The sequence below is a fragment of the Salmo salar genome, chromosome 07, assembly GCF_965601325.2.
Source record: "Salmo salar chromosome 07, fSalSal1, whole genome shotgun sequence".
Taxonomy (NCBI): Eukaryota; Metazoa; Chordata; class Actinopteri; order Salmoniformes; family Salmonidae; genus Salmo; species Salmo salar.
Window position 1 is genome coordinate 19,167,201 of NC_138297.1, and position 25,503 is coordinate 19,192,703.

Consider the following 25,503-nt stretch of genomic DNA (forward strand, 5'->3'; position numbering starts at 1 on the left):
ATTTAATTGCCTGTGAAAGAAAGGGAGAAAAAAGCCTGGTATTTTAAATTCGCCTTGGATATAGAGCATTAGTGAGGCTTTGTTGTAACGTTGACCTCTCCTTCCCCATCGCCATCAATCCCTGGTTACAAGCAATGAGCCATTTGCCATTATGATGCTTGTTAACAATGCCCAAGCTGTGTAATTACCTCTGTCGATGACAATGATTGTTTCCAGTGCCAGCTGATTCATCACTACATAATCTTATAGGTTGAAACATTCAAGAAATCTCTTGGAAGCGATGTCACCACTGAACATTTCTCTTGTGGATAGGGTTTTTCATATGTTCTTGAAAGATTGACATGGCTTGAAATGACATCCACATTTTGGAATAACAAAAAAAAAAATTACAGCCCTCTTCAAATACGTATTTATCATATCCATGTCATTTATAAACAAATGTGAGTTCTCACATTTTTGGCTTTGGGATGGATTCTACAACTCAGTTTATCTTGTCTATGTTATCACCATAGGTCAATTTAGTATTACACATCGACCCTCTTTTTTTTATTAGGGGGAGGCTGCATTTGGTCAGCCAGAACGTCCCCAGACAGCCAACCACCGACTCCACGGTAGCAGCTGTCCTTTACAGTTCAGGTGGCGCAAATATTGAATATATCTGGCTCGACAAAACTCACGTTAAATTGCTGTTTTTCTGTCATTTTCGCAGAGATAACAATGATTGAGGTAAGTGCTTCCGGTCGCCATATTTGTGGCGCTTAGCAGCACGGTGCAGAAATTGCATGGCATAAATCATAATCGACCTACGTTTGTTCCTTATTTTGGACAGTTATGTACGTGTACAAAAAAAAAGATGTCTAAACGACATTAGTTGGATTTGGAAGATGATTATTCATCGAGTTAAACGAGAACGTCTTCTAATGGTTATGTATATGGGATAATATGGAGAGAGGATCCTTTGTATTTGTGTTTCGTCGGCACTACAGCGCAGGAGATTTTTGGCTGCAACTAACGTTAGCATGCTAGCTAGCTAGATCATTACTAGTTCATTGAAACTATCTGAAGCTGGCTCTGTTCTGTAGATACTACGAGCTAGTTAGCTAACGAATTGGCTCGATAGCTAGCTAGCTAAGTCACAACGTTATCATTAACGTTCTGCAACTGAAAAGGAGAATAACCAATTCCCTAAGAGAAGTGTCATTTTTATGTCACCCCAATGATTCAGTCAGTGAACGTCGACGCGGTGCTGAAACCCGTGGCCAACTTGGTTGGCAGAACAGACATTCTTAATCCTTCCACGGAATTGGGTACCGACTGTCATGCCAACATTCTAGGCCCATAAGGACATGAGTTCTGGTGTACCCAAGACAACACGGTGGTCTGCTGATGTTCCTAGGAAATATATCTAGTTAGCTGCAGTGACGGGATACGTGATGCTCCATTATCCGTTACAGTTAGCTATGTTAGTGTAAAGCCTCAGAAGGAACATTTCGACTAACCTGTTCTACGTGATACGTTCTCGATTCGGAATGAGTGTATCTTATAATTGTCCAGTTGCAGGTGGTTCACCGAAAACCAGAGAATATTCAGAAAGTTATCAAATCCAAATATTTTTTTTAATCGAGTGAGGAGTTCCCCTGCCGTCTTAGCCGCTAGACATCTTGTATTTTCCAACATCTTTGCAGGAACTAATCGTTTCTATGCGACGCGGCCGCAAACACGTGTAGAAGTAGATGACAGCGGGTCACACAGTGCGACCAAAACAATGATCTACACACATTTCTCACTCGATACAAAACGTGGATTTAATATCTTTCTGAATATTCTCCGGTTTTTGGAGAACCACCTGCAACTGTAGACGGCCATTTTATAAGATACACTTTTCTTCCAAATCGAGAACGAAGAAGGTTAGCCAAGAACAAGTTAGTTGAAAAATCTCTTCTGATGCTTTACACTAGCTAAACTGCACGGGAGCATCACATTTCCCTTTACAATTCTGTAGCTATAGGAAATAGTGCATTGCTCAAGAGACATGACATAGGCTACATTGGGGGCAATTCCATTTTAACAGCATGACTCAGATTTTCCATTTAAAATGTATTTCAAGCAAATACCAATGATTGCCAAGTTAACAAACCATTTAACTCTGAACAAAGACTACTTTTAACAATTTACACTGCACGTGTTTTACAAAAACACATTTGCTTGAAGAACAGTGCAGATGCAAAGTTTGGTAACAAAATGGGAACTAACAGCTCAACCCATCATTCTGTTACCAAACTGCATCTGCACTGTTCTTCAACAAAATGTGTTTTTGAACAAATTGGTATGGTTTGCGGTCATTGGTTTTTGTTTGGCATACATTTTAAAGGAACAAATCTGAGTGTCAGCATCACTCTGTTTTCAACAGTGGTCTTGTCAAAGAAGGAAATTCAAGACTTGGGTTCTTGGGTGCAGACATGCATTGTAGCTTGATAAAAAGGAAATAAAGATATCGCCCATTTGTGAAAGGAAAGTGTTAACCATTTTACTTATATTTTAGACTGTTAATTTCTTCATTAATGTGACCTTTGAATGCTACACTTGATTACATTCTTCTGTAGCGTGAAAGGGAAATGCGCAGTAACCTTTTCATGTTATTTGAGGAAAAGGACACGTCATAGCCGAACCGCGGTGCACTTTTACCCTCTTGGATCTAAGTTGTTCTATTTCTGTGTTGGCGTCATTCCATTTTGTTCCATACCCCTTACTCTAGCCCCTAGCCCTGACAACATGTAAGACATAGGAGATGGGAAAAGACAAGGGAATGGGGCCTGGCTGATTATAAAAAAGCTTTGTCTTGTCTGACACACTACTACCATGTAACCTCCACCACAGGTGAGACCGCGACAGGGGCCGAGACTAGCGGTCGAAGGTCAGGGACTGAGACCGGGACGTCAAGCACTTTGGCATGGCCCTGAACCCAGCAGTCTGTGGCGGCACTGCGGGCCTTCTCTCCATCAAGCAGACAGCCATACAGCAGCAGATCAACCCGTTCACCAACCTGCCCTACACAGCATGCTACTATGAGATCCTGAAGAAGAGGCTGCAGCTGCCCATGTGGGAGTACAAGGAGCAATTCAAAGACGTCCTGGCACACCACCAGAGCTCCGTGTTCATCAGAGAAACAGGCTCCGGCAAGACCACACAGGTAAGCAGGGAAAGGGGTAGACTCGTGCATGGGGGTACACACACACACACACTCAGTCTTTTACTTAGTTACTTCAAATAAAATAAAATGAGTTGTAGCCCTCCCCCTCCGTTTTGCACAATCCTGCATCCGAAGTGGTGTTCCAATTCAACTCTGAACGTGGGGTAGTTCCTTTTCAGCCCTCTAGTTGGCCCTAGACATGCAGACTAGACTTGCAGACTTCCTATCGAGTGGTTAGCAAAACTCCCATAAAGCTCGGCGACCCAAATTGCTTCAGAAAGATGGCTGCCAAAAATACTAGGATGGAAGCAATTGTAAGTAATTAGAACTTCATAATGAATCATGCAACAACAAAAAAAGTACAGTTAAGAGGAATATGTTAATGTAACTAGAGAAAAAAACGATTCTGCATATTTTTGGGTCAAAACTTTAATCTACGAAAGTTGCGATTTAAAACTGCAATATGTAACTTTTTGGGCGACCTGACCAAATTCACATAGAATTGTGAGTTATAGATCTGTCATTCTCATTGAAAGCAAGTCTTAAGAAGCAGTAGATCACTATTTCTATGCTTCCTGTTAAGTTTTGTTTTTGCATCTTTTACTTTCGGTTTTGTACACCAGCTTCAAACAGCTGAAAATACAATATCTTTGGTTATGGAAAATATATTTCGCAGTGGTTTAGATGGTACAATAATTCTCTACCAGTGGAGGCTGCTGAGGGGAGGATGGCTCATAATAATGGCTAGAACGGCGCGAATAGAATGCATCAAATACATGGAAACCATGTGTTTGATGTATTTGATACCATTCCACTGATTCCGCTCCAGCTATTACCATGAGCCCGTAATCCCCAATTAAGGTGCCACTAACCTCCTGTGTCTCTACACGATACTTGCTTGTTTTGTCACATAAACTGAAATTAGGCGAACTATTAGAATTTTAGCAATCAGGAAATGGAGGAACGATTTCTACATAGTGCAACTTTAACAAGCCAGCTGATTAGCTAAAATTAGCCAACAAGCTATACATTTAGCTTGCCATTTGGGCATTTGACATTTGTATAAATTGTAATTCGTGTTGTTTAATGTTTTAGGGACTCCCGAGAAAACCAGCAAACCAGGCTGTCATCTTTTGAAACCAAGTGGATGTGAAGAACCTAGCCAGCTAGCTAGCTAAAGCATTTACTACCAATTTAATGTACAATTCTGTAAGCTTGCCTTGCTATTAATAAAAAAATATTTCAAATTCAATCACTTGTCATTGATCTTTAGTGTAGTAACATACTGATAAATAAATACACCTGTATTTGGTGCCTAGAAGGCCAGCATCCCCGACTCGCCCTCTTCACTGTTGACGTTGAGACTGGTGTTTTGCGGGTAATATTTAATGAAGCTGCCAGTTGAGGTCATGTGAGGCGTCAGTTTCTCAAACTAGACACTCTAATGTACTTGTCCTCTTGCTCAGTTGTGCACCGGGGCCTCCCACTCCTCTTTCTATTCTAGTTAGAGACAGTTTGCGCTGTCCTGTGAAGGGAGTAGTAAACAGCGTTGTATGAGATCTTCAGTTTCTTGTCAATTTATCTCATGGAATAGTCAACATTTCTCAGAACAAGAATAGACTGAGTTTCAGAAGTAAGTTCTTTGTTTCTGGCCATTTTGAGCCTGTAATCGAACACACAAATGCTGATGCTCCAAATACTCAACTAGTTTAAAGAAGGCCAGTTTTATTGCTTCTTTAATTAGGACAACAGTTTTAAGCTGTGCTAACATAATTGCAAAAGGGTTTTCTAATGATCAATTAGCCTTTTAAAATGATAAACTTGGATTAGCTAACACAACGTGCCATTGGAACACATGAGTGATGGTTGCTGATAATGGGCCTCTGTACGCCTATGTAGATAGATATTCCATAAAAAATCTGCCATTTCCAGCTACAATAGTCATTTACAACATTAACAATGTCTACACTGTATTTCTGATCAATTTGATGTTATTTTAATGGACAACATTTTTTGCTTTTCTTTCAAAAACAAGGACATTTCTAAGTGACCCCAAACTTTTGAATGGTAGTGTTTATACATGTTTGTTTGTCTTCGTCCCCATCGTTTTCATAATGTACTTTATTTTTGGTGGAGAATGAAAAAAACCTATTATGTATTCCTGCGCCTGTCTCCTATCATTATACAGCGTGACACGCTGGTACGGCAGCTGCTCCGCCCATAACCGGAAGGCTCTCCAGAGGGTGGTGAGGTCTGCACAACGCATCACCGGGTGCAAACTACCTGCCCTCCAGGACACCTACACCACCCGATGTCACAGGAAGGCCAAAAAGATCATCAAGGACAGCAACCACCCGAGCCACTGCCTGTTTACCCCGCTATCATCCAGAAGGCGAGGTCAGTACAGGTGCATCAAAGCTGGAACCGAGAGACTGAAAAACAGCTTCTATCTCAAGGCCATCAGACTGTTAAACAGCCATCACTAACATTGAGTGGCTGCTGCCAACATACAGACTCAACTCAAGCCACTTTAATAATGAGAAAATTGATGTAATCAGTTTCACTAGCCACTTTATATTATATAATGTTTACATAACCTACATTATTCATCTCATATGTATATACTGTACGCTATACCATCTACTGCATCTTGCCATCCTGATGTAATGTATCACTATCCACCTTAAACAATGCCGCTTTATATGTTTTCATAACCTACATTATTCATCTCATATGTATATACTGTACGCTATACCATCTACTGCATCTTGCCATCCTGATGTAATGTATCACTATCCACCTTAAACAATGCCGCTTTATATGTTTTCATACCCTACATTACTCATCTCATATGTATATACTGTACTCCATACCATCTACTGCATCTTGCCTATGCTGTTCGGCCATCACTCATTTATATATTTTTATGTACATATTCGTATTCATTCCTTTACACTTGTGTGTACAAGGTAGTTGTGGAATTGTTAGGTTATATTACTTGTTAGATATTACTGCATGGTCGGAACTAGAAGCACAAGCATTTCGCTACACTTGCATTAACACCTGCTAACCATGTGTATGTGACAAATACATTTGATTTGATTTGACACTGATAAAGGCCCTTCTCCCCCGATTGCTCAGTTTGGCTGGGCAGCCAGCTCTAGGAAGAGTCTTGGTGGTTCCAAACTTTTTCCATTTAAGAATGATGGAGGCCACTGTGTTCTTGGGGACCTCAATGCTGCAGATATGTTTTGGTACCCTTCCCCAGATCTGTGCCTCGACACAATCCTGTCTCGGAGCTCTACGGACAATTCCTTCGACCTCATGGCTTGGTTTTTGCTCTGACATGCACTGTCAGCTGTGGGACCTTATATAGACAGGTGTGTGCCTTTCCAAATCGTGTCCAATTAATAGAATTTACCAAAGGTGGACTCCAATAAAGTTGCAGAAACATCAAGGATGATTAATGGAAACAGGATGCACCTGAGCTCAATTTCAAATCTCATACCAAAAGGTTTGAATATGTATGTAAATAAGGTATTTCAGTTTTTTATTTTTATTAATTTGAACAATTTCTAAAAAACGGTTTTCACTTTGTCGATATGGGGTGTTGTGTGTAGATTGATAAGGAAAAAATGTACTTAATGCATTTTAGAGTATGGCTGTAACGTAACAAAATGTGGAAAAAGTCAAGGGTTCTGAACACTTACCGAATGCCCTGTATACCGTAACACAGCTAAGAAAAGCCAACTGATAACTCAATAATGAGAAGCCTGGGTGTCCTCACAAACTCTCCCACTCTTTATTTACTGCAGACTCATCCTGCCACTGAAACCCATCTCCTTTCCCCCCATCTTGATTTGTTGACATGTTAAATGCAGAGTGTGTGTTTTCCCTAAACGTGGCAAAGAGGTTGGTTGCTACTAACGGAAAACTCATCCGAGCCCAAGGCTAATCCAGCGGAAGGAACCGTTTCTAACTTTAGGTCTCCTCGTGTTTTGAACAGCGAGTAGAGGGGATCCCCACCGGGCGTGCACATCAGTAGAGAGCTGTCAGACTCTGTCTAATACAAGCTATCATCGCAGCATCTCTGGAGCTCGCTGTCTATTTTATAGGAGGGGGGGGCGATCGGGGATGCTGCCATGGGGTTTACAGACAGTAAATGGTAGTTTATTAATGCTTTGCTCTTCAAAACATCTGTGCTTTCAAAACGTCTGTGTTTCTTACTCAACGCTATCGTCAGTATCATTTTGTAAAGTGCTTTTGAATGGTATTGGTTTGGCTCCTGATTTGTGGAAGGTGGGGAAGGTAAAGTGAGAGTACAAATGAGTGTGCTTGAATGACCTCTTCCTCTCTCCATCTCCTTTTCTCCCTCTCCTTCTCCCCCCTCCTCAGAAGGTGAAGTTCTTGGGCGGCTCTAAGAAGGCAGTGACCTGTACCCAGCCCATTAGGGAGGCAGCCATGAGCGTGGCCCATGGGGTGGCAGACGAGATGCACGTCATGCTGGGCAAGGAGGTGGGTTACTCAATTAGATTTAAGGACTGCAGCTCGGCCAAGACCTTCCTCAAGTAAGGGCTAGTCTACTGAAGCCAAAAACTGGGCTTGTTCAGTGGCAATAACATTTTTCAACGGAAAACCAAAATGAGCATTCTTATTGGAGAAGTTCAGATAACACTTCCCTGTCTTGTCTCTCTGTTAGAAAAAAAAGTTGGATTCTAAATATCCTTAACAAGATAGACCTGGTTAACATAGCAGGACACAGTATTTCAGTTGTTTGATTAAAATGTCCACTTTAAAGACCTCTCCGTTTTGTTTTCTCCCTTGGTGCACGCACATGACAGATGGTATGTTGCTGTGGGAGGCCGTGAACGACCCCCTGCTGGCGCGCTACGGCATCATCCTGGACGAGGCCCACAGGAGAACACGGGCCACAGACTTCCTCATGAACACGGGCCGCAGACTTCCTCATGAACACGGGCCGCAGACTTCCTCATGAACACGGGCCACAGACTTCCTCATGAACACGGGCCACAGACTTCCTCATGAACACGGGCCACAGACTTCCTCATGAACACGGGCCACAGACTTCCTCATGAACACGGGCCACAGACTTCCTCATGAACACGGGCCACAGACATCCTCATGAACACGGGCCACAGACATCCTCATGAACACGGGCCACAGACATCCTCATGAACACGGGCCACAGACATCCTCATGAACACGGGCCACAGACATCCTCATGAACACGGGCCACAGACTTCCTCATGAACACGGGCCACAGACGTCCTCATGAACACGGGCCACAGACGTCCTCATGAACACGGGCCACAGACGTCCTCATGAACACGGGCCACAGACGTCCTCATGAACACGGGCCACAGACGTCCTCATGAACACGGGCCACAGACGTCCTCATCAACACGGGCCACAGACGTCCTCATCAACACGGGCCACAGACGTCCTCATCAACACGGGCCACAGACGTCCTCATCAACACGGGCCACAGACGTCCTCATCAACACGGGCCACAGACGTCCTCATCAACACGGGCCACAGACGTCCTCATCAACACGGGCCACAGACGTCCTCATCAACACGGGCCACAGACGTCCTCATCAACACGGGCCACAGACGTCCTCATGAACACGGGCCACAGACATCCTCATGAACACGGGCCACAGACATCCTCATGAACACGGGCCACAGACATCCTCATGAACACAGGCCACAGACATCCTCAAAGAGGTGGGTCCGGCAGAAGTCCGACCTCAAGGTACATGTCAAACCTCCATACCCCCGGGTGCAATGTACTGAGCGTTGTTGGTAGAAATGTCCTGAATAGAGCAGACCTGATTTCTAATTGTCAGAGGAACATGTCAGTTCTACGTGGTATTTCTATCTGAACATTTCGTAACTTTGTGCCCCACTGAAAGCGATCTGGGCTTTCACGCACGTGCTTGCTGAATGGAACCCTGGCCTTGCCAACAGTTCCCACTTGCCAGTCTACATTCCACATCATCTCATAGAGTCATACGGTGTTCTTTACTGCTTCTGTCTGTACTGTCTGATCCTACTGGCTTCTCTCTTGCCTTTGCTACATGTTACCATACCAGTGCATCTTTCCTTTGTCCACTCTCCTAGACTCTACTACCTTCCACTAGGTACTCCTGCTCTATCCTATACGAGAGCCTGCTTCTCTGCGTGCACATTCCTACTTGCGTACACACACACACACACTCCCAATTATTACTTCCCCCCTCTAAAAAAATCTTTGATGGCAGACCGTGTTTGTTTCCCTCCCCATTTTTTCCTCCTCTCCTTTTCTCATCTTTTCACCTTTTGCTGACGGTCTCTCCACGGGCTGACAGCTGCGTGTCTATTGAGGAAAAGACAAACGGCAGCCATTCAGCTCAGAAATGCACAGCGAGTCCCCTCTGCAGCAGCACCGAGATTGCTCCCCGGGTCAGCCCATTTTGAGGCAATCAGCCAAGGATGGGAGGGGGTTGGGAGTGGGAGGAGACCAGAGGCATGCAGTTTTTTATAGGCCGAATGTGCCGGACACAATTCTCATAAAGCAGATGGGTAATGACTAGTTGTTGTCAGGGATGGCATCGAAGGTTATACATGACATAAGGGACTGTTAAATAAGGTCTAGGTTACTGGCAACCATCCTCCTGGCCCGACCCCGCTCACGTCCCCCTCTCCCAAATTTGAAGTTTAATTTGCCTTGATTAAGAGCAATTATGTCTCGCAGTGCATAAAGCGAAATGTTGGCGAGACGCTGGGCCGAAGTATTTGAGCGAAAATGGAAGAGCAGAGAGGCGCGCCGCCTCCCGTCAGAATCCTAATGTGCTTCTGATCTAATGGGCCCTGGGGAGAACATGGTATGCCCAGAGACTTATTCAGACGTTGAGCGCCATGATCCTCATGTGTCAGGGGTTCTGTCCTCCTGTGATATATCCACCATGTTGGCTCCTCTCACTTGGCCAGTGTCCAATCTACACCCTCTTTCTGGCTCATGCTATCTATGATCTGTTCCATGGGTATGACAACATGTATTTTTACTGCTCTAATTACGTTGGTTACCAGTTTATAATAGCAATAAGGCCCGAGGAGGTGTGGTATGTGACCAATATACCACGTCTAAGGGCAGTTCTTACGCACGACGCAACGCGGAGTGCCTGGATACAGCCCTTAGCCGTGGTATATTGGCCATATACCACGAATCCCCAAGGTGCCTTATTGCTATTATAAACTGGTTACCAACATAATTAGAGCAGTAAAAATACATGATATATTTATGATATTCCATGGCTGTCAGCCAATCAGCATTCAGGGCTCGAACCACCCAGTTTATAATGATCTATTTCATCTGTCACCTGCATCGGCTGTCACTCTTAACAACCCTGTGGTGAGACTACACCAGACCATACCATTCTCCAACTTCTAAATACCTCATCTACTTGCACTTCTACCTGCACTATCCTAACGTCACTTTCCCATGCCTATCTGTCAGCTCTTCTCTCCTGCTCTGAGCTGCTGTTTCTGATTGGCCCTTAGGCACCGATCTAAGATGAACTAATCCTTACCTGAACCACTAGGAGCGAACTACAATCAAGAACTAGATTTATCCTATAACCCCATCGGCAGCCATTTTCTCTTCCCAGTCCACGTCTCACTGTCTTCTCTCTTTGTTCCCTCGTCTCGTCTGGTTAGGTCATCGTCATGAGCGTCACGCTGGACGCCGACAAGTTCTAGGTGTACTTAGACAGCTGTCCGCTGCTGACCAGCCTGAGAGAAGGACTACCTGGAGGCAGCCATCCGCACGGTCATCCGAATCTTCCTCAACAAACACGAGGTTGGCCGATTTTACACTTTTTACAATTAGTTTGTATTTAGCAGGAATCATGATGCAAAGTAATATACTCATAAACAGTGTGTTTCTACTGGTACCTAACGGTGTTCCGTACACATTTTGCGTAACTGGAGCATTTAAACGAGGCTGCAATGAAAACGAATGGGAATGTAGCAACTGTGTTGGCATCAAAATCTGGGGTGTTAGCTACGTTGACATGGTCCAGCTGCACCACCGAGAGCATCCTGACAGGTTGCATCACTGCCTGGTATGGCAACTACTTGGCCTCCGACCGCAAGGCACTACAGAGGGTAGTGCGTACGGCCCAGTACATCACTGGGGTCAAGCTTCCTGCCATCCGGGACCTCTATACCAGGCGGTGTTAGAGGAAGGCCCTAAAAATTGTCAGACTCCAGCCACCCTAGTCATAGACTGTTCAATCTGCTACCGCATGGCAAGCAGTACCGGAGCACCAAGTCAAGGTCCAAAAGGCTTCTAAACAGCTTCTACCCCCAAGCCATAAGACTCCTGAACATCAAATCAAATGGCTACCCAGACTTTTTGCATTGCCCCCCCCCTTCTATGCTGCTGCTACTCCCTGTTTATTATCTATGCATAGTCACTTTAATAACTCTACCTACATGTACATATTACCACAATTACCTCAACACCGGTGCCCCTGCACATTGACTCTGTACCGGTACCCCATGTATATAGCCCCGCTTTTGTTATTTACCGCTGCTGTTTAATTATTTGTTGTTCTTTTATCTATTACTTTTATTAGGCATTTTCTTAAAACTGCATTGTTGGTTAAGGGCTTGTAAGTAAGCATTTCACTGTAAGCATTTAAGTAAGTAAGCATTTCACCTGTTGTATTCGGCGAATGTGACAAATAAAATTTGATTTAATGGACCAATAGTATTCGAGAAAATATGAAAAAACGCACCCCTCCGACACTGTACGTTACATCGTGCCGTGTCACGACATAACATACGGCAAGCATTATGCCGTACAGCGTCTTCCCATCAGGGGTAGTGCTTCTCTCGCAGATTAAAAACATACTTAACCAAATACACTTGTAAGAAACCTTAATTATTCATGATTTTCATTTAAATGAGCATTAGTATTAATATTATTATGGCTGATATTAAACACATTTTTCATGAGTTGGGTGTTAATAGCAATGTGGTCATCAATAAAAAAAACACTGAATCAATCAATAATTAATTGCGTAAGACTTTGATGTGCAGAATCTTAAAAAGAATTCCACTGCTCCGACCGCTGATCTGCATTTACACAAGCAAACCCGACACCTGCTGACAGAGCTTGTGTTTTCTTGCTCTCACGTTTGCCACGTTGACGTTTTGAAATACCTTTGCTGTGCCAACCGATTCACGAGAGCTCTGTGTTTAATACATTGTGTGCAACAACACATGCCAATAACGTATATCCTACATTTCTTACGTGTGCAATCAATTCAACTTGTTTGCAAATTACATGCCCTAACCCAAATTGAGACGCAACCTCCCTGCGTGCCTCTCTCACTGCTCTTGATTGTGCCCAGGTGAAGAAGATGAACAGGACTCCCTAAAAGACAGCTTGTTACCAAACTGAAATACTTATGAACTATGTGGAATGTTTTTTGGACCATTGGCTTCCCTGTAAACAAGTACTGACAGGAGGCATGAGCCAGCTCCCTCAGGCTCCTCCCTGCATTCACTTCCTCGTTAGCAGCCTGTAGCTGTTCACGGGTTTAGAGGCTCCGTTTCTTGGGCTCTCGTTGGGTCTTTCCCTTTCCAGACATTTCCTGTCATAATTCAATTATTATAATACATTTTAAAAAAGTATGCAACATTTTAAGATAGTTCCAAGGAAATGCACTCACAAATGTGGATATAATTTCTGTGTAATCCAACATAACATTATTGTATATTTCATGGAAAGAGCAGGTGTTCATGTACACACACTGTATATGATGGAGTGAGAGGACAAGAGGTGAGTCGTTGTTACAGCTGTTAGATTTATTTTTTTATATGAATATTGTTGCTTTATACAGTAATTTAGTAACGTTAAGTAGTTTGTAAAAGTATTTCTCGTGCTGATGAAGTTATAATATTAACCCTAATCATTCTCACGCTTTGTTCATTAACATTTTCCTTCATCTCTCACTTTGAACAGAATGACATCCATCGACCCTGAAAATAAAGTTCCCTACTTTGTGTAACTCATATTTAACAATATTTATTCATTAAGACATTATCAATGGTGAGTGTAAAGTGAATTACTTGTGAGTTATTCAATAGTTAATTTTTCGCGTCATCACTGCGAGTCATCATGACTCTCAAAAGCCGTGACAGCTGCAGTTAACTTTAGCGCCTCCCTAAAACCCATATTGATATTTAACACAAACCTTCAAATCAATCATGCAGTGTTTTATTGACATTTTAGAGGTGATAAAAGCTGTTGACATGTCTTCCCCTTTCACTATCGCTCAGCAGCCTTCGCTTCCCGCTCTGTCATTTTAAAAAGATCGAGCGAAGCTCCATTGCCTACTTCAATCATGCAGAGACGGGCAGGGGGGAGGTCTCATTGTTGATTTGGCTGGAAAGGGGAGAAATTGTGCTTTACAATGGTATTAATAGTACAGTTGACCTGGAAGAATAACTTTTTTTTTTTGGTGCAAAAATTAGGTCAAGTGTACAGAACACTGATGTACGGAATACCGTTAGGTAGCAGTACTATACAAATGCACATAAACATTGTGTGTAGAGCTCATGACGTGCACACACAAACTCACCCATCTTGTCCTATTGTGCTGTACTCACACATTGTACTCATTGTCACTATTCCAGATTTTCAAAGAGACACACACACACACACAACCAAGACGATCAATGCTTAGATTAATAGATATTTCATGCATGTGGGCTTGCCTGTTTGGAACCTACCAGGTTGGAGGGGAAAAAAGACCAAGTGACCCAGATTCTGCCCTCATGAATCCCTGAAATTAAGTAATTTATTATTTGTTTCGATCCTGCAAATGTTGTCCACTGATGTGTAATGGAGGGCGAGGTTCATGCCCAAAATGATTAATTTAACCCATCAGAGTCTAAACCCTGTCTAAGCGAGGGGAGGGGTTCTACTAAGCTATATGGAATTGTTTTAAGAAAGCTAAATTATCCTTGGTATGACCTATTTGAATAAATAAATATTTTATAAATTATTTTGGGCCTGCGATTAGCCCATACAAATGCATTGAATAACAGATTCACTACATGGAACAGATAGTCCCCAAAAAATATAAAAAACCAAGTTTGTTCTGAAGTGCCTATCCTATATCTGAGAGATATAAGAAAGATCAGGATTTAATTATTATTATTAAAAAAAATTTACATGTATTTAACCCCATATTTTTGGCATTAAACAGTCTCCATATATACTTCCATAAATCTTTTTAACTGGTACCGGGAGACCTTCAGACGATTGTTGTGAGACCTGTGGGCGTCCTTGAGCAAAACATCCGACATGTACAGTACCAGTCAAAAGTTTGGACAGACCTACTCATTCAAGGGTTTTTCTTTATTTTTCTTATTTTCTACATTGTAAAATAATAATGAAGACATCAAAACTATGAAATAACACATAAGGAAATATGTAGTAACTAAAAAAAGTGTTAAACAAATCAAAATATATTTTATATATTTGAGATTCTTCAAAGTAGCCACTCTTTGCCTTGATGACAGCTTTGCACACTCTTGGCATTCTCTCAACCAGCTTCATGAGGAAGTAAACTGGAATTCACTTAAATTAACAGGTGTACCTTGTTAATTGAAAGAATCTCAAATATTTAAAATCTATTTTGATTTGTTTAACACATTGTTGGTTACTACATGATTCCAGATGTGTTATTTCATAGTTTTGATGTCTTCACTATTATTCTACAATGTAGAAAATAGTAAAAATAAAGAAAAACCCTGGAGTGAGTAGATGTGTCCAAACTTTTGACTGGTACTGTATATGTTCGTGAGAGTCTCACTTTTGCACAGAGTGGTATTAGTGTGTAGCCCAAACGGTTTGGACGCTACAGTCAGAATCTGGCAGATCGGCTTGTGGGGGTCGTAGAGCAAAACGGATAACACCATCGTGTTCGTGAGCGTCTCATCTTTCCATAGAGGGGGCACAATAGTTTGTAGGCCAAACCGTTCAGACACTACAGACGAGAAGACCGGTTTCCGGGATGTCTCATGATCTGACAAACACCTCTCTAGCTCTGTCACCTTTCACTGCAGACGCAGAAGTGCGACATCGACGGATGCGGTGTATTGAGACGTATCCAATGCAAAAGATCTCTCTTGCTTAATCTGACTGATATAGATGTGGATTTTTGTATTCTGCTAATTAGATTTACGCGGGGGCACGGACATCAACCTTAGGTTAATCACAGCCGGGCGGCACACTTCTGTCTGCCTTCCCCCAGAAACGTCTGTCTGCCTTCCCCCAGAAACGTCTCCCTGCCTTCCCCCAGAAACGTCTCCCTGCCTTCCCCCAGAAACGTCTGCCTGCCTTCCCCCAGAAACGTCTGCCTGCCTTCCCCCAGAAACGTCTGCCTGCCTTCCCCCAGAAACGTCTGCCTGCCTTCCCCCAGAAACGTCTGCCTGCCTTCCCCCAGAAACGTCTGCCTGCCTTCCCCCAGAAACGTCTGCCTGCCTTCCCCCAGAAACGTCTGCCTGCCTTCCCCCAGAAACGTCTGCCGGCCTTCCCCCAGAAACGTCTGCCGGCCTTCCCCCAGAAACGTCTGCCGGCCTTCCCCCAGAAACGTCTGCCTGCCTTCCCCCAGAAACGTCTGCCGGCCTCTCAGATCATGAGTAGGAGAGGCAGCCGGTCTAAGGACTCAGCACTGCTGCAGCACCACACTACTATTCTCACCATTCTCTCCCTATGTAATGTAACAGTTTGTGTAGCTTACGGTTGTGCCATGGAAACTATGAACGCAACCCTAGACTGAGTTTAAGACCGAGCTTGACTGTTAATGTGCCTGGAGCTTTTCATTTTGAATGTATGGATTTTGGTCCAGAAGCCCCCTTGCGCTTCTCCCTCGCGTTAGAGCCGAGTCGCCATACAGCATAGCCATCTTCAAAATCAAATCCGTCTAATACCCACCAAATTAGCCTATTCATTAACGGTGGTCATTCGTCATTCAGCGGGCGGGTGGGACGGCGCCGCCGCGCACTTACATCTGTTTTCATTCGCCGATGCCCGGCTGGTTCGGGAAGGGATGAAGTCCCAGAGGAGCATTGTATTTGAAGTGGTCTCCTTCCAGTCACTGACGGCCAGGGAACAACGTTCGCCTCTTCTATTTGAATGTGCAGAGATGAGAAGCTTGTGTTAAACATTGTTTGGAAGTGGACGTCTTTTGATGAGCATGCCCCTCCCTTCTCACCTCCCAGTTCGATAATTCTGAATGTCAAGCTGCCGAGGCAAAACAGTAAAGTCAGAGAACACTCCCAGGGCGACTTCATTAACACTCCTAATTGGGTGAAAGAAGTTAATGTGAGGTTGGTCTGGAGGAGCTGGGCGTTCAAAGGAGCGTATCTTAACCTCTCTAGTGTCCCCGCAACTTTGAATGTCGACTAATGATCGGGGACGCAGATCTGCTGCGAAGCGCGGACCATTTTTATATGGCTTTGAGATTAAGCCATTTTTAATTCATGACAAATGAAAAGCGAAGGGGGTGGGATTCTTACCCTCCCTCAAGTATTTGGGGGATATTTCCCTGCCACAAACCATTAAAAACAAACAGACACAAACTCCCCCAAAAAAGAGAGGCAAGGCTTATCACCGCTGCCTCGCCCTGATAAGCCTTACCATTTAAGCTGCCCTTCAGCGGTTCACTTCAAAACGTAAAGATATACGCCCAGGCCTCAGCTAATTAAGTGGACCGAGGAGAGTGCCTCATTGCATCTGGTTTGGTGCCTGGCGCCCAACCGCATCACTCCTGGGGTCGCGGGGGCCGGCTGGTGGACAGGCTCCCACCATTGGCCGCCTGCCCCGCTGTGCACGTGCTCCATTTCCCTTCAGACACAGGCGCACCAGCTCACCTTGGCAACGACGTCCATTTTTCATGACAGCTGTTGTATCCAGAGGGTTGATGGTCTATTAATAACCAGGCTAATTGTATCAATCCATTCATATTTACTATTTTCCACTCTAACTTGTCAACGTGTTGATTATGAGGTACATAGCCATCGGTGGAATGGATTTGACTTGTGCAGCAGTGGCGGTTCTAGACCATTTCAACTGGGGGGGCCAAGCTGGGGCCAGTTGTACTGTTAGAGGGGCCAGTTACATTAGACGTTATTGTTGTCATATCGTTTTGCATGTGGTACGATACTGTTGTGTTCCGCCTAAAGCCGTCCCTCTAGAAAATGTGTGGGTTAAATTAGTTTTCCTCGCTGCCACTGTCTAATAACGGATGTAAAAAAAGAACGATAGCAAAAATGTGTTATGTAAAAATTATTTCATAATCCACATTTAGGGGGGCCACAAGGGGGTCCAAAATTGTTGTCACAGGGGCACTGCCCCCACCCCCGCTAGTGTTGTGCAGTGAGTGAACACAAAATTGGTCTGGGAATACATTACTGTCTGCAAACACACAGAGGTTGCTTATGTTTTTGTGCTGTATTCAACTAAGGCAAAGCCTTGCCAATTCATACCCCGAGTAAAGTAAATACCACGTCAAGAGGAAATGCTCCGGGACAAAGGAGGGCAGTCGTTCTGCTGGGTAGCTGTAGGTTGCAGTCAGTGTCACATTGTGCCCTTGACATGACCGTATCAAAAGTGGTTCCCTTCATTTCAGAATACGCCAAGCCAATACCCCTTTCTGTCCCAGCCCCCTTTGCACTCCAATAAAACATGATTTTAAGCTGTAAGTCACGTGTCTGTGGGTTTTTGCTCCTTCCTTAATTGATTGAATTAAGGTCACTAATTAGTAAAGAGCTCCCCTCTTTGTCTAGGTCTTAAATTGAAAGGAAAAACCAAAAACCCACAGACACTAGGCCCTCCATGGAATGACTGAGTGTAAATGTATGCGTCACATGACACTCCCAGCCAATCTATAGAAGGAGCTGCATTGCTCACTTGGGCCTGAAGGTGGTGCAACAACATAGGCTGTGGCCTTTCACACGTTGGCTTAGGCTACTTGTTTAAGTAGGACATAAACATGGACTTAATCAGGCAGCGGTTATCGCTTCAGTACCTTTTCTGGTCTTTTCATAGCTAACATTGTCCAATGTCTGGAGATGGAAAAAAAGTCAAGCGTGGTCATTTAGTGTAGAGATTCCAGGAATTCTAGACAATTATCAGGCTAGAATGTAGACTAGTCACTTAGGGGTCCCGTGGACATGGTCGATAGCAATGTAATTGTCTTAAATATACATGGGCCGTTTACCGAGTTGATATGTAGCATTTGCAAATGTCACATTATGGTAGTCCGTTATGTTCAGGCTGGCTAGTTCAGTCGGAGACCAAGCCTTGTCTACTGTCATGTTTTCATATTTCCCTGGCTGCTCAGGTCCTCCTCTCCTCTGTCAGAGCCCACTGGCTCTATAATGTTCAGCTCCACTAAACTGATCTGCCATGATTTGCCTCTGGTTTATGCATCAGTGCAGCATCCTCATTTCACATTTCTCCTACAATATTGCGGTATGGAATAACGAACCGTGTGTGTGTGTGTGTGTGTGTGTGTGTGTGTGTGTTTCTGATTGCTGCATTTGACAACGGAGCCATGGGGAGCTCACCCAAGCACGCGGCAGTCCAGGTTTAATTTCCTCAGTCAGATGGAGTGATAGGCAGAACAAATGTACTGTGGCGGGAACCATCATCTCCCTGGCCCTTTCTCCTTTCTACCCCTCCTCTACTCTTCAGACATTCTTCTCCCCATTCTCTCCTGGTGTTATTCAGACCAAGCCCCAGGTGACTGTTTGTGCGCCCAAACGCTGCTGTTCGGCAGCCTTCCATCACCTGCCTGCCCTTTTTCAATGGTTCCGCTTCATCTTTCAGGAAATCGACAAGGCCTGCAAGCGCATCAAGAGGGAAATCGACGACCTGGGACACGATGTGGGGGACATCAAAATCATCCCGCTGTACTCGACGCTGCTGCCCCAGCAGCAGCAGAGGGTCTTTGAGCCGCCCCCACCCACACAAGCCCAACGGAGCTATTGGGAGGAAGGTAAATGCCGTCACTGCTCAAATCACTCTTGAGAAGCACAGAGCATCCCAGCAACTCAATAGTTCTCTTTCAGAGAGGAGAGAGTGAGAGTTAGAAAGCAGGAGGGCTAAAGAAAGCGAGAAATGGAGAGATGCAGAGAGACTTGACAGGGAAGTATGTGGGTGGATATGGAGAGGGTTGGATGGATATGGAGAGGGTTGGGGGGGTGGATATGGAGAGGGTTGGATGATATGGAGAGGGTTGGAGGGGTGGATGATATGGAGAGGGTTGGAGGGGTGGATGATATGGAGAGGGTTGGAGGGGTGGATGATATGGAGAGGGTTGGGGGGTGGATGATATGGAGAGGGTTGGGGGGGTGGATATGGAGAGGTTTGGATGGATATGGAGAGGGTTGGGGGGTGGATATGGAGAGGGTTGGATGGATATGGAGAGGGTTGGAGGGATGGATATGGAGAGGGTTGGGGGGGTGGATATGGAGAGGGTTGGGGGGGTGGATATGGAGAGGGTTGGAGGGGTGGATGGATATGGAGAGGGTTGGATGGATATGGAGAGGGTTGGAGGGGTGGATGGATATGGAGAGGGTTGGGGGTGGATATGGAGAGGGTTGGGGGGTGGATGGATATGGAGAGGGTTGGGGGGATGGATATGGAGGGGTGGATGGATGTTGGGGGGGGTGGATATGGAGAGGGTTGGGGGGGTGGATATGGAGAGGGTTGGGGGGGTGGATATGGAGAGGGTTGGGGGGGGTGGATGGAGAGGGTTGGAGGGTTGGATGGATATGGAGAGGGTTGGATGGATATGGAGAGGGTTGGAGGGGTGGATGGATATGGAGAGGGTTGGGGGGTGGATATGGAGAGGGTTGGAGGGGTGGATGGATATGGAGAGGGTTGGATGGATATGGAGAGGGTTGGAGGGGTGGATGGATATGGAGAGGGTTGGATGGATATGGAGAGGGTTGGAGGGGTGGATGGATATGGAGAGGGTTGGGGGTGGATATGGAGAGGGTTGGGGGGTGGATGGATATGGAGAGGGTTGGGGGGATGGATATGGAGGGGTGGATGGATGTTGGGGGGGGTGGATATGGAGAGGGTTGGGGGGGTGGATATGGAGAGGGTTGGGGGGGGTGGATGGAGAGGGTTGGAGGGTTGGATGGATATGGAGAGGGTTGGATGGATATGGAGAGGGTTGGAGGGGTGGATGGATATGGAGAGGGTTGGGGGATGGATGATATGGAGAGGGTTGGGGGGTGGATGGATATGGAGAGGGTTGGGGGGTGGATGGATATGGAGGGGTGGATGGATATGGAGAGGGTTGGGGGGGTGGATATGGAGAGGGTTGGGGGGGTGGATATGGAGAGGGTTGGGGGGTGGATATGAAGAGGGTTGGAGGGGTGGATGGATATGGAGAGGGTTGGGGGGGGGGTGGATATGGAGAGGGTTGGGGGGGTAGAAATGTTTTTTTTTTCAGCTTTGGTGCAGAACTGACTCACACACCATATGCTGCTTTTGTCATCATACGATTCCCTGCTCTAAATTATAACTGGTGTGGATATTACTCATGCCCTCCGCACGTAAGGCACCGGTACCACTGTCTTTTCACCTCTTCCCCTCTATTGGTTTGCACAGCCTCTCTCGCACTCTCTGAAAACAGAGGTTACAGTCATCTGGTCTTCTCAGTGCCAGGGTAAGGCAGCATGCGTTACCAGAGCAGGGGGGAAAAACGGTTTCTCAGCTACAATAGATGGGTTAGCTGACAACGTCATGAAAACGATGCGCATCCTTTAATTGTTGTTGTGATTCTGGATGGCCAGATAGCTAGCAATAATGGCAAGAAGCTGCCATGTGGGGAATCATAGGTGGCTCGTTTCAGCTAGTTTTTTAAATCTTCTTCATACCATGTCTGTTTTGAGGTGTTTTGACCGTCATGTCTATGCTAATATGGCAAAAATATCTACCAAACAACAACTGTAACAATGTATTTGAGAGACAAGTGTTCATTGTGCACATTTACAGTTGAAGTCGGAAGTTTACATACACCTTAGCCAAATACATTTAAACTGTTTTTCACAATTCCTGACATTTAATCCTAGTAAAAATTCCCTGTCTTAAGTCAGTTAGGATCACCATTTTATTTTAAGAATGTGACATGTCAGAATAATAGTAGAGTGATTTATTTCAGCTTTTATTTCTTTCATCACATTCCCAGTGGGTCAGAAGTTTACATACACTCAATTAGTGTTTGGTAACATTGCTTTTAAAATGTTTAACTTGGGTCAGACGTTTTGGGTAGCCTTCCACAAGCTTCCCACAATAAGTTGGGTGAGTTTTGGCCCATTCCTCCTAACAGAGCTGGTGGAACTGAGTCAGGTTTGTCCTAACCGACTTGCCAAAACTATAGTTTGTTAACAAGAAATTTGTGGAGTGGTTGAAAAACAAGTTTTAATGACTGCAACCTAAGTGAATGTAAACTTCTGACTTCAACTGTATTTGTTTTCAATAAACATTTCGAGACTAAATGTAGTTGACATGTCAACAATGTAAGCCAGCGTTTCCCAACTCCGATTAGCTAGTATCCCCAACAGAACACATTTTTGTTGTTGCCACGGAGAAAAAAAACATGATTCAACTTGTCAAGGGCCCGACGATTAGTTGACAAGTAGAATCGGGTGTGCTTGTCTGCTGCCACAAGAAAAATATTTACTGTTGGAGGTACTTGGGGACCGGAGTTGGGAAACACTGATTTAAGCCAACCCGGTCTGTTCTGCTCCATAGCCGCGCAAGCGTCGGTTTTATTGCTAAACAACCAACTTGTCTATAGAATGTGTGAACATTCCTCTCCGCTTGTTCCCTTGTCCTGAACTGGTCCCACACAGCAATGTACGCCCCTTCGTCTTCGTGTTTCTGTTATTAATACGGACCGCAAACGCGTCCAGCGTTTTGTTTATAGCTCGGCGTTCAAACAGGCGCACTATAATCACAGCAGTGGAACCACCTGGATGGCCACGGCGTTGGCAAGGAATCTGACGGAATATCAAAACCTCGTCACACCGCCAGTAAATTTGCAAACATTTGCCTCAACATCTGACAGGGATTTGATGAATGACTCATCGTGTGCTGCCTCTATGGAGCCCAGAAAGATTATTGATGACTTATTTGGAATAATGAAGTCGCAGCCCGAGAGTTTTTTTTTTTTTATATCATTTTTTTTCTCACAATGTTTAATGCCTAGTCTAGCCAGGCTGCTGTCTCACCCTTCTTTTTACCACTGTGGTTTGATCCACAGCGTTTTGACAGGCCCCTCTTTTCCTGTTGTACGTGACGAGCGGGTGAAATGCTCACTTCGGCCTCCCTCGCTCTACCTCCCTCCCTCTCTCTCCCAGTCTGGCAGCATTTCATCTCTCTCCTCTAACGCTGTGTGTGGTGTGTGAGTGAGTGTTTAAAGGAGGCTCAACATTCTCAACAGTTTGATTAGCCTAAGCCGGGCCGGGGATCTTTTCCAAAGTTCAAACATGATCCCCATGTTTGCTCTCGCTGTTCAAAGGGATGTTGACATGAAAGAGGGGCACGGGTATCACAGGGAGCTGTTTGGACACCGCCTGGTCCCAGCAGACGCCACCTCCACATCTTGATAGATTGGGACAGGGTGTTTTGCGTGGTTGAGAGGACCGGTAAGCGGCTATAAATTTGCATTCAACAATTCTCTGAAGTCCTAACACTGGACCTCTCCCCAACATGCTAGCTCTCTCCTATCTGGTGATTACAGACTGTGTCTGAATTGCATGGTACCTCTCATGTATCCTTTTTATCTAGTCCGACTGCCTGGCCTGAAAAGGGAAAGGGGGATACCTAGTCAGTTGTACAACTGAATGCATTCAACTGAATTCAATGTGTCATTCAAATGTGTCTTCCGCATTTAACCCAATTGTCTCAGAGGTGAGCTTGAGGTGTCGGTGTCTCAACCCTACATTACAAACAGGGAGATGAGGCTAGAATGACCCTGTTGGTCACAACGATTCTTGAACCCCATATGACTTGCCTTCACTCAATGGCCAGGTTCATGAATACCATCAATTCTGGTCCCTCACTAAGCTCAATTGGCCAAGGGTCTTGAACATAGCAGTGAGCCGCTGATGTGGCCAGGCCCAAATTGTTCGAGGTGCCCTCCATTTCTACCAATCAGAGGAATGCTTTATTTGTCAACAGGCAGCTCCTCCCAGAGGGTTGGAGTGAAATATGGCCCCTGTTAGCCACAGTGCTTGCCCCCCTGCCGGTTAATAACTCAGAAATAATGCGCAGAGATGATGCTCTAATGATATTACTGATGAAAAGTCTGGAACGCTCTATACAGCCGGCAGACAGACAGGAAGGAGCCAGGCCTGCGCTCATCTGTGTAACGGGTCCCAGCCTCCAGACACTTTCTGAATCAATGCAGTCAATGAGAGGCCCTCCTATATGGTTATGAAGTGTGAGGAGGCAGGCTAGCTACTCTGGCAGCTGCTAGGACATTGACTGAATCCTGACATACAGGTTATTGGCTGGGAATCGCCAGGGACCTCACGCTACGATATGTATTGTGATTCTCACGATTCTATATGTATTATGATTCGATACTGTGATTTTATTGTGATAATGTTCCAAACATATTGATCACAATGTCTGCTGCAGAGAGACAAGAGAGAATGAGAAAATTTGCTTTGATCAGTCATGGGGAAGAAAAAAAAAGTGCTGAAAACATGTTGGCTCACTATTAAAAAAAGATGGAAAACAAGCTATAGGATGAAAAATACCTGCGTTTTAGCATCAGCTACATCCAACTGGCGCAAGCTAACGCTACCTAGCAAAAACAAATGTTTTACTTGGGAGTCAAAGTATTGATATAATATTGGGTCCAAAAATAATATTGCCCCCATCACTAGGACTCACCCCCTTGAACCTTTCCCAGCTCCCTTTGAACAGGACATGAGCTGCTCCTTGCCAACCGTTCCTCTTGGGGAAAATGTTGGCAGACATTTTCTGAGCGATGGCCCAAGCTGCCTGTATCTGCTAGGCTAGCCATCTTTGTTCCAGAAACACCTACGGGACACTGAGTGTGGCTGAGCATTCTTAATGTTCTGAACATTTTGCCAAGCAATTGGCTTTGGTTTAATTCCAGAGTTGCTTTGGTTCTCAGCGTTTACATTTGTACCTTTTTGTAATAGGTGATTGATTCTCTTAGTTTAAAGGGATCCACTCAAACATGTTGTTGGACGACAACTCTAGTGTTCACTCAGATCAAGATGTACATCCTTCCCGAGGGGGAGGTGTATACAAATCAACTATGGCCGGGACGTTACGATACTCGTTACCGCGATACAAGCTATAGCAAACTATTTTACATACAGGAGGTTTTTAAAGGAACAAAGAGTTTGGTCTGCTTCGTGTTTTCATTTTTGCCATGAAAATAAAGAAAATGCTGCGATACCGGTGTCATCCCGGCCCTATAATCAAAGCGACCGTTGGCTTGGGCAGGCTGCCCGTTGACAGGTTTGAAATGGGCCGTCTTTGACTGCTGCCTCGCTCCTCAGCATGAATACAAAACAGAATGGTTCTACATCTGATGGCAGAATTACACAAGGCCAAGGGCTGAGCAGAAATAAAACTCCCAAGGCATTAATAACTAAAAACAGTCAGGTATTCTTTGGCTGGAGAGAAATCCACACTTAAAAAGGTAGGATTTTAAAAAGCCTTTGAAGCTCACAGCTTTAGACAGCCAATAGAAACAGAGCTATGCCGGTGCTCAGAATCTGTTCTGGACATGTATCGATGGATGACGACTCACAGAGAAGTGTTTTGATTAAGAGATCAAAGTGAATTTTGTGTGTGTGAATTTTGCATATTTTTCACAAGGAAAAATACTATCACTTTTGTGATCACTTTTGTTACAGAAAAGGGATAGTCTTTTTTTTTTCCTTTGGAGAATGTTTCTCACGCCTATCCTTCCTTTGCAAGGAAGTGTGTCTGTTCAACGCTTTTGCAGATGTAATACAAATAGCTACCTTCATTTGCATTTTTCCTGTGCTTGCAGTTGTATTGGTCTTGCTTTTCTATATATGTAAGGGACAGTGATGAGGCAGTTTTATTAACACCCCTTTACATTATGCTGAGACATTGGAGTGGAAGTTCCCACTACAGCAGGATTCAGACTGTCCGACAGTGTCATGGTGCACAACGTACTCCGATGGTTTCTGGG

At 44.7% G+C, this 25,503-nt stretch overlaps 1 protein-coding gene across 7 annotated transcripts; it reads left to right on the forward strand.

Moving 5' to 3' along the window:
- The first annotated feature begins 523 nt into the window (after nucleotides 1-523).
- Nucleotides 524-19,275, forward strand: LOC106608617 (ATP-dependent RNA helicase DHX15). 7 transcript variants are annotated; one of them, XR_014392882.1, is made up of 7 exons: nucleotides 537-726; nucleotides 2,878-3,190; nucleotides 5,379-5,587; nucleotides 7,586-7,705; nucleotides 8,032-8,938; nucleotides 10,910-11,051; nucleotides 19,107-19,275. XR_014392882.1 is itself a non-coding variant. In XM_082977414.1 (3 exons), exons 2-3 carry the CDS (start codon nucleotides 2,951-2,953, stop codon nucleotides 4,325-4,327), a joined length of 282 nt encoding a protein of 93 aa, XP_082833540.1. In that variant the 5' UTR covers nucleotides 524-726; nucleotides 2,878-2,950; the 3' UTR covers nucleotides 4,328-4,442. The 7 variants fall into 7 exon arrangements, 6 of the variants coding, with proteins under 6 accessions (XP_082833540.1, XP_082833545.1, XP_082833541.1 ...); XM_082977414.1 differs by lacking the exons at nucleotides 5,379-5,587; nucleotides 7,586-7,705; nucleotides 8,032-8,938; nucleotides 10,910-11,051; nucleotides 19,107-19,275 and adding an exon at nucleotides 4,286-4,442 and having other exon boundaries at nucleotides 524-726; XM_082977419.1 differs by lacking the exons at nucleotides 7,586-7,705; nucleotides 8,032-8,938; nucleotides 10,910-11,051; nucleotides 19,107-19,275 and having other exon boundaries at nucleotides 5,379-6,307.
- Nucleotides 19,276-25,503: the final 6,228 nt, after the last annotated feature.

What these genes read in the sequence shown, in the direction of transcription:
- LOC106608617 (XM_082977414.1), top strand. Translation starts at nt 2,951, where the DNA reads ATGGCCCTGAACCCAGCAGTCTGTGGCGGCACTGCGGGCCTTCTCTCC. An exon ending in GCTCCGGCAAGACCACACAG is followed by an intron (nt 3,191 to 4,285) that starts GTAAGCAGGGAA and finishes TTAATGTTTTAG; the next exon opens with GGACTCCCGAGAAAACCAGC.